The 8,485-nt window shown below is 34.4% G+C and overlaps 2 protein-coding genes across 2 annotated transcripts; both read right to left on the minus strand.

The window, feature by feature from the left end:
* Positions 1 to 357: 357 nt before the first annotated feature.
* Positions 358 to 1,110, minus strand: LOC135140904 (uncharacterized). The gene is made up of 2 exons (XM_064071682.1): positions 932 to 1,110; positions 358 to 876 (listed from the first exon to the last, which is right to left on the minus strand). Exons 1-2 carry the CDS (start codon positions 1,051 to 1,053, stop codon positions 513 to 515), a joined length of 486 nt encoding a protein of 161 aa, XP_063927752.1. The 5' UTR covers positions 1,054 to 1,110; the 3' UTR covers positions 358 to 512.
* Positions 1,111 to 3,020: 1,910 nt separating this feature from the next.
* Positions 3,021 to 3,721, minus strand: LOC135140990 (uncharacterized). Its single transcript, XM_064071799.1, has 2 exons — positions 3,589 to 3,721; positions 3,021 to 3,531 (listed from the first exon to the last, which is right to left on the minus strand). Exons 1-2 carry the CDS (start codon positions 3,669 to 3,671, stop codon positions 3,168 to 3,170), a joined length of 447 nt encoding a protein of 148 aa, XP_063927869.1. The 5' UTR covers positions 3,672 to 3,721; the 3' UTR covers positions 3,021 to 3,167.
* Positions 3,722 to 8,485: the final 4,764 nt, after the last annotated feature.

The following is an 8,485-nucleotide window of genomic DNA, read 5'->3' on the forward strand; positions in this document are numbered from 1 at the left end:
ATCGGAACATGTAAAATATTTGGAAAATGTTTTATTCTGAAATTGTAGTTGAATGTTTTTTTCACGTTATTGGAAATACCGACTGTGTTTGAAGTTAGTTTAAACTTAGCATTGTAAAGAATATTTTAATAAAATGTAATTCCGTAGAATTAATAAAAGAAAATAATTCGTTCATAGATTGTGTAAGACTTCGCAGTGTGCCTTAGTAAGTTAGAGGAATTAATCCTTAGTTATTTTGATGAAGTTCTCTTATGCGTTAAAGATTCTCTTAACAATGGGTTTAATTTCGCTTTAGGTTTCTATATTTAATTTGTTGGAAGAAGATGACATTAGACATAGAAAACAAGGAAAATACTGTTTATAATTAATGACTTTATTGAACACTTTCGTTAAAATGTTTTTAAAATTGTCGCGTCAAAAGCAAACCAACTTAATAACAAATATAAATAAATAAATAACAGAAATTTAATAATAACATTCTGCACCCTTTTCATTCTCAAGCTTGTCGAAAATTAAAATCTTCCTCTTACAAAGCCCCCGAAGAACGGTTCGCTGTTTCCGTATGGGGTGTTGAAGGTCTGTCCATATCGCAGTCCACCTTCGATATTACTGAATCGATCTTTCAGAAGTGTCTTCGTTAGTTCTGCTTGAACTCTAGTTCCTGCTCTATCCAAATCTTGCACATTTAACCCAGCACCCAGTCTTGAATTGTAATCGTGGTAATTTAAACCAGCACCGATTTTCTGGGAATGGTCGACAAAATTTTTCGAATAGCTAGCTGAACCATCAAGACGTTTACCCCCGTCGTCGTAGAAAGTCCCCGTAGTTTTCAGATCGAGGATTCCAGGTTTTCGGACGTCCCAGTCGAATTTGTTACTGAAAAAATATATAAAATTATCATTAAGAAAATACAAAATTTAGTTTGGCTTACGGTTTTTCGTCGGTGGGTTTAGGAATCGGTATTTGTCTTCCAGGACCATTGTTATCCACAGGGGACACGAAAGCTAAGGCCAAAGCCAAATTTGCAGCAAAAAGGACTACGAGTTTTTGCATTTTGTTGGTTAGTTTGGTTTGTCTATCTTCACAATGTAAGACTAACTGATTGAAGCATACTTTGGGTCGGTTCTTATATGTTTCAATTGGGTTATTCCTTGAGTATAGAAGATAAAGAAGATTGGGTTTCACATATTCCAGCTTTGTTGGTCGCTCCGTATATTATTATCTGCAAAAAATTCACTTTGTTCAACTCGAAGCTTGACCTGAGATAAGATTTATTTGTTATATCATCAGTTGGGTTTATTTTTTATACGTTACTGCACGTCGGTAAATTGCCTTTAAAATTCCGCCTCTGGTGTCAGATCTGTTAATCAATCGAAGGGATATAACATTTTTTTATTGTTATTGTAATCAAATAAATTAAGCTAGCTATAAATTATTTCCACAACAAAATTAAATTAAACCAAATTTAGCACTTACTTCATTATTTTATCCTCTCATAACACATCACGTCTTGATAATGTTAATTTTGCCAAGTCTGTAAAACTTATCGCCTACCTTGACTGACATTTATAGAGATTGTGTAGCTACTTACTAAACTGGTGGGTGGTTTTGTTTCTTTTAAAGAGAATCGATGGAAATAAAATAAAGATACTTTTGTAATGTTTTTTTTTTCAAGAAGGAACTTGATGTAATTGGACGTAATTCTAAATTATTTAGCTTGACGATATTATTGTTTTACTTGATCATCAACATGCTATATTTTTGGAATCAGCATGTCTAGTTTTAAGTCCCTGAATTTTTTTATCAATTTTTAGACAACTTTTTTAAAAGTGAAATTTTTTCTGTGCTTTCCCGTTCTTCAAATTTCGGCCAATTTTCCACGTGTTCGAAACTTAACGGAATACATTTTCTTGTAAATTTAGATCTCTAGAACTCACTTCGAGCCTCGTTTCTTTGATAATTGCTACCGTTTTTCCGAAATCGATTGTTGAAATATCCAGATTTTTAGAAATATTCAAAAATTCGCATTTCGTACCGATTCTTTCAAAAATGTTGCTCCGGACCATCAGTATGCTATATTTTTGGAATCAGCGTGTCGGGATCTACGTTCCTGAATTTTTTCAGAATTTAGAGACGACTTTTTTAAAAGTGAAATTTTTCCAATGAGCCCTCTTCTTCAAATTTCGACCAAATTTTGACATTTCCGAAACTTAACTGAATACATTTTCTTGTAGATTTAGAGCTCTAAAACTCACTTCGGGCCTCGTTTCTTTGATAACTGCTGCCGTTTCTCCGGAATCGACCGTTGAAATATCGAAATTTTTAGAAATTTTCTGAAACTCGCATTTCGTACTGATTCTTTCGAAACTGTTGCTCCTTGACCATCAACATGCTATATTTTTCTAAAAATTTCGAAATTTCAAAGGTCAATTCCGGAAAAACGTAGGAGTTACTATAAATTTTTAAAAATTGCGATATTTCAATGCACGATTCTGGAAAAACAGTTTAGTTATCGAAGAAATGTACGCAGAAGTGACTTCTGCCGTCCAAAATCTACAAGAAAATTAATGTATTTAGTTAAATTTCGGAAATCGTCGAAATTTGCATAAGGGATATCTAATACGAATACATTATGGAAAATTTCATTTTTGAAAAAGTTATCAAAAAATTCAGGGATGTATTGTATTTATAAGAATACTTTATTTCTTTTTAAAAAAAGTAAGGTTTATTTCTTGAAGTTTGTTTTTAGCAGTGAATGAAGTTGTTACTCAATTCTCTGCGAACAAATCGCTAATCCGAACACACCTTTTCCCCAATTATTTCGGATTATCGAGGTTCTACTGTAATTCGTTTGAAGATTGATAAGACTTCGTAGTGTGCCTTCGTAAGTCAGTGGAATTAATCCTTAGTTATTTTGAACACGTCCTGTTATGTGTTAAAGATTAAAGTGTTTAATTTCTCTTTAGGTTTCTATATTCACTTTGTTTTAAGATGGCATTAGACATAGAAAACAAGGACAATGTTTATAAATAATTACTTTATTGAACAGTTTTGTTAAAATGTTTTTAAAATTGCCGCTACAAAAACAAACTAATTTAGTAATAAATAAATAACAGAAATTTAATAATAACATGCTGCAGCCTTTTCACCCTCAAGCTTGTCAAAAATTAAAATCTTCCTCTGACAAAGCCCCCGAAGAACGGTTCGCTGTTTCCATATGGGGTGTTGAAGGTTTGTCCATATCGCAGTCCACCTTCGATATTACTGTACTGATCTTTCAGAAGTGTCTTCGTTAGGTCTGCTTGAACTCTAGTTCCTGCCCCATCCAAGTCTTGCACATTTAGCCCAGCACCCAGTCTTGAATTGTAATCGTGGTAATTTAAACCAGCACCAACGCTCTGGGAACGGTCGACAAAATTTTTCGAATAGGTGGCTGAACCATCAAGACGTTTACCCCCATCGTCGTAGAAAGTACCTGTAGTTTTCAGATCGAGGATTCCAGGTTGTCGGACGTCCCAGTCGAATTTGTTACTGAAAGAAAAATATAAAACTATTATTAAGAAAATATAACATGTAGATTTGGCTTACGGTTTTTCGTCAGCGGGTTTTGGCATCGGTACTGCTAAGGCCAAAGCCAAATATGTAGCAAAAAGTACTAATGGTTTTTGCATTTTGTCGATTAGTCTGTCTTCACAATGTTTGATTGACTGACTTAAGCATTCTTTGGGTCTGGTTTTATATGTTTCAAGTGGGTTATTCCTTTAGTAAAACACAGTAAGCAAGCATATAATGGGGTTTACAAAATTCTGTTGTGGCATTTATTGGTAATGAATTGCTGTGTGCAACTCGAGTCACGACCTTCCATGATAACGTGGATAATCATTTTTAGCATCACTTTGATGACTATTTCGTGAACTTTTGTGTCGATGAACAAACTTTTCGTTCACTAGTGTGTAAAACGGTGGTTACCGCACCGCCGTAATAAAATTATTGGACAGTACATTAGGCTGAATTTATCATCCCTTGAGTTATCTTTTTGCATTATATGTTATTAGTGGCCGTATATTTGGCGTATCCGTCGATTTAGCGCCTAATCTGCGCTGGTTCTCTCTCTAATCGGGAAAATCCCGTTGGGCAGTTTCGTCACGTGTTCAAATTTTACGGCCCAGCATCCCATCGTCCTCCCCTAAAATCGATAACTGGCGATAATTTAAACCGGGTCTTAGCCCAACTTAGACAATTTATTGTGATCAAGATTGAATCTTGCGAATTCCGTGAAGTTTGCAGTAGGCCGCAGGGCTTGCGTTATTATGATTTAGTTGGTTTAGTTAGTTTAGGGTTGGACCCTCTCGAATTTTATCAGGCCCTTGCATTCTCAAACTTTCGACTCGTTCGCGAGCTTGCATCGTGAAATTCCGCGCAACTAGCTCGATTTTTTCGCCTCTGTTATGAAAACGTTTGTTTTAGCGTTGGTTGTTTTTTATCAGTGCGGCCACGCTCGCGGTAGATAAATTAACTTTACGTGTTTATGTGAACTATTCCGGGCACATATTTTATTCCGTCCCTGGCTCGGATTGGCTCATAAACACAATGGCAGAACTGTGTATGATGAAATTAGCGAAACTGGAAATGGCCGGATATGTACTGGCTTTAAAGATTCAGCAACATTCTTGCATGGAAAACACGGGATGTGTTTTAATTTTTTCCGGGCGTGTTGTCAATTTTTCAAATTCGGGATGCAAGTCCGGTTTCGTGGCGGCAATTTGCATTTGCCTCCTTATCACTCAAGACCCGGCTCACACGGTATGACACCCATAAATAATTCAAAACTGGTGTTATCCTTAATGTAACGGAATATGTAATGTAAAAAGTGGAATGATTCGGTATGCCGGTAGCGTGGTGTTTTAATGATGATATCACAAAGCTCTCCATTTATTATACATCTAAGCTCTGTACGTCGCGCAAGTGGCGCTCCTTTGATGTGAGCTGCTCACTTTACCTACAATACTAATTAGTGTGTGTAGATGTGCGTAGATTAGCTCTCCCACCTTGATGAATATTCACTCTCTTCGCCGTGTCTTTTGATGCCGACTAAGCCACTTCAAGGGGCAAAAGACGAAATAACACGGGAAGAACGAAAGGGGTTTGTTTAACTTACACGTCTCCTACGCACTGACTTTGATTTGTAGAGGGTAAAGCAGGTGCCTACACAGAAATACAAAGCTCTGTGTGTAAGAGATCCGACTTCTAAAGAAAATCGCGCGACTCGACTTTCCACATTCAACTGCCAAATGATCTACAGACGGAGAAGTTACAAATATGTTTGTAATTATCAAAGTAATGTTCCTTTCACTTGTCGAGAATTCATACCGCTTCACAGACGTAATTTTCTTCGAGTGTTCTACTTATTCAAACAAGTAGATCCTTTAGATGAACGAATCAACTGTAATGTCGTTAAGTTTGAAAGGAAATTCAATAATAGTGGTTAAATTGGCTTAAGGGGACTTACTAGACGAGGTATAACAATTTTTTCCTTTTGTCTTTGATAAAATGACATTAATATAGATGTGTTATACATCAAACTGCAGCTTTTTTATGTTATAAGCTCCTGAAAACAGTTCAATCAACCAAAAAAATGTCATAGAGAAATATCGTAAAAAAACACCATTATCTTTGGTTTTTCCCCTTTTTTGTGTGTTAAACATCATATAACGTTTCCGAGAAGGCTGAGAGCTTACACCGAAGTGATTATTAGTCGATTTTTCTAATTAATGAGAACGAATTCTAGTGTTGTCAAGACTTCGAAGACCTTCATAACGAAATGTTGACGACGTTCTTGTCAAATACTAGTATATTTTTGGTCTTCAGACTACTCCATGACATTTTTAGTAGTATCAAAATTTTGACGAGTTTTTCAAAATTAACAGAAATATTCTTTTTCACCCAGATCTCAAAGATTCAAAGCTAACAACAACTGGAAGAAGTTATAGAAATATTTTCAAAGTCTTCAAACTTTAAATTCAAAGTCAGCCCGCCCACTCACCCCGTTTTGTTTTTGATCACTCGTTTTATTGGACGAAAATTGAATTTTATATTGATAAACAGTAGAATTTAGACCAAATAAAAAGGTAAAACTAACCCCACCCACCTCGACTTTTGGATTCCATTGGTTTATTATAGTTACTGTAAGATGAAAATTGAACTTTTGGCAAGTGGACAAATTTAATTAAAAAAAATTCAAAATGGCTCCGCCCACCCACTCAATTTTCTTTTTGGCTTACTTGATTACTTTGAAATAATAATTGAATTATATGTCGTGAAGTGGTAAGTTTAATTAAAAAAAAACTCTTCAAAGTGGCCCCACCCACCCACCCTCTTTTCTTTTTGATCTATTGGTCGAAAAGTGGATTTTAGGTTGGCAAAGAGTGGAATGTAGATCAAAAAAGTAAAACTAGCTCTACCGACCTCCGTTTTTGGATTTCATTGGCTTATTTTCTTTACCGTAAGATGAAAATTGAATTCTGTTTTGGCAAACGGACAAATTTAATTAAAAAAAGCTTCAAAGTGGCTCCGCCCACCCACTCAATTTTCCTTTTGATAACTCATTTTATTGGACGAAAAGTAGATTTTATGTTGGTAAACAGTGGAATTTAAACCAAATGAAAAGGTGAAACTCACCCACCTCGAATTTTAAATTTCATTGGTTTATTTTATTTATGGTAAGACGAAAATTGAATTGTGGGTTAACATAACAAGTGGTCAAATGTAATTTAAAAAATAAACTTGAAGTTGTCCCCGCCCACCCACCCAATTTTCTTTTTGATCGCTAATTTTAATGGACGAAAATTAGATTTTACTTAGGTAAAATTCGAATGTGAACAAAAACTGTTAAACTAATTCCACCTACCTTCAATTTTGAATTTCATTGGCTTATTTGATTTACTGTGAAATGCAAATTGAATTATATTTTGTGAAGTGGTAAGTCTCATTAAAAAAAAAAAAAATGCTTCAAAGTGGCACTGCCCACCCACCTTGTTTTCTTTTTGGCTTGTTGGACGAAGTGGATTTTTTGTTTATAAACAGTGGAATTTAGACCAAATGAAAATAAAAAGGTGAAACTAACCCCACCCACCTCCACTTTTAAATTTCATTGGTTTATTTTATTTATGGTGAGATGAAAATTGAATTGTAGGTTAATAAGTGGTCAAATGTAATTTAAAAAATAAACTTCAAAGTGACCCCACCCAAACACTAATTTTTCGTTTTGATCACTCATTTTATTGGACGAAAAGTGGTTTTTATTTTGAAAAACAGTGGAACGTAGAAAACAAAAGTAAAACTTACCCCACCCACTTCCGCTTTTGAATTTCATTGGATTATTATAATTACGGTGAGAAAAATTGGATTCTTATTTGGTAAGTGGTCAATCCAATTAAAAAAAAAACTTCAAATTGCCCCCGCCCATCCACCCAGTTTTCTTTTTGATTACTCATTTTAATGGACGAAAATTTGATTTTACGTAGATAGAAAGTCGAACAAAAACTGTCAAACTAACTCCACCTACCTTCAATTTTGAATTTCATTGGCTGATTTTCAATACTATGAAACAAAAATTGAAATATATTTTGTAAAGTAAGTCTAATTAAAAAAAAAAAACACTTCAAAGTGGCCCCGCCCACCCACCCTGTTTTCGCTTTGGTTTATTGGACGAAAAGTGGATTTTATGTTGATAAACAGTGGAATTTAGACCGAATAAAAAGGTACCACTTTTGAATTTCATTGGTTTATTTTATTTATGGTCAGATGAAAATTGAATTGTAGTTTAACAAGTGGTCAAATGTAATTTAAAAAAAAAACTTTAAAGTGACCACCAATTTTTCTTTCTGATCACTCATTTTATTGGGCGAAAAGTGGTTTTACGTTAAAAAACAGTGGAACGTAGAAAAAAAAAGTAAAACTAACCCCACCCATTTCCGCTTTTGAATTTCATTGGGTTATTTTATTTACGGTAAGAAAAAATTGAATTCTTATTTGGCAAGTGGTCAATCCAATTTAAAAAAAAAGTCCAAAGTGGCCCCGCCCACCCACCCAGTTTTCGTTTTGGTTTATTGGACGAAAAGTGGATTTTATGTTGATAAACAGTGGAATTTAGACCAAATAAAAAGCTACTACTTTTGAATTTCATTGTTTTATTTTATTTATGGTGAGATGAAAATTGAATTGTAGCTTAACAAGTGGTCAAATGTAATTTAAAAAAAAAACTTTAAAGTGACCACCAATTTTTCTTTCTGATCACTGATTTTATTGGGCGAAAAGTGGTTTTATGTTAAAAATAGTGGAACGTAGAAAAAAAAGTAAAACTAACCCCATCCACTTCTGCTTTTGAATTTCATTGGGTTATTTTAATTACCGCGAGAAAAAAATTAAATTCTTATTTGGCAAGTGGTCAATCCAATTTAAAAAAAAAGTTCAAAGTGGCCCCGCC

Source organism: Zophobas morio, unplaced genomic scaffold, assembly GCF_036711695.1.
Source record: "Zophobas morio isolate AGI-343-1 ecotype UQ-CSIRO unplaced genomic scaffold, CSIRO_AGI_Zmor_V1 ptg000002l, whole genome shotgun sequence".
NCBI classification, from domain to species: domain Eukaryota; kingdom Metazoa; phylum Arthropoda; class Insecta; order Coleoptera; family Tenebrionidae; genus Zophobas; species Zophobas morio.

What these genes read in the sequence shown, in the direction of transcription:
- LOC135140904 (XM_064071682.1), bottom strand. Translation starts at nt 1,053, where the DNA reads ATGCAAAAACTCGTAGTCCTTTTTGCTGCAAATTTGGCTTTGGCCTTA. An exon ending in AAACCCACCGACGAAAAACC is followed by an intron (nt 877 to 931) that starts GTAAGCCAAACT and finishes ATATTTTTTCAG; the next exon opens with TAACAAATTCGACTGGGACG.
- LOC135140990 (XM_064071799.1), bottom strand. Translation starts at nt 3,671, where the DNA reads ATGCAAAAACCATTAGTACTTTTTGCTACATATTTGGCTTTGGCCTTA. An exon ending in AAACCCGCTGACGAAAAACC is followed by an intron (nt 3,532 to 3,588) that starts GTAAGCCAAATC and finishes TTTTTCTTTCAG; the next exon opens with TAACAAATTCGACTGGGACG.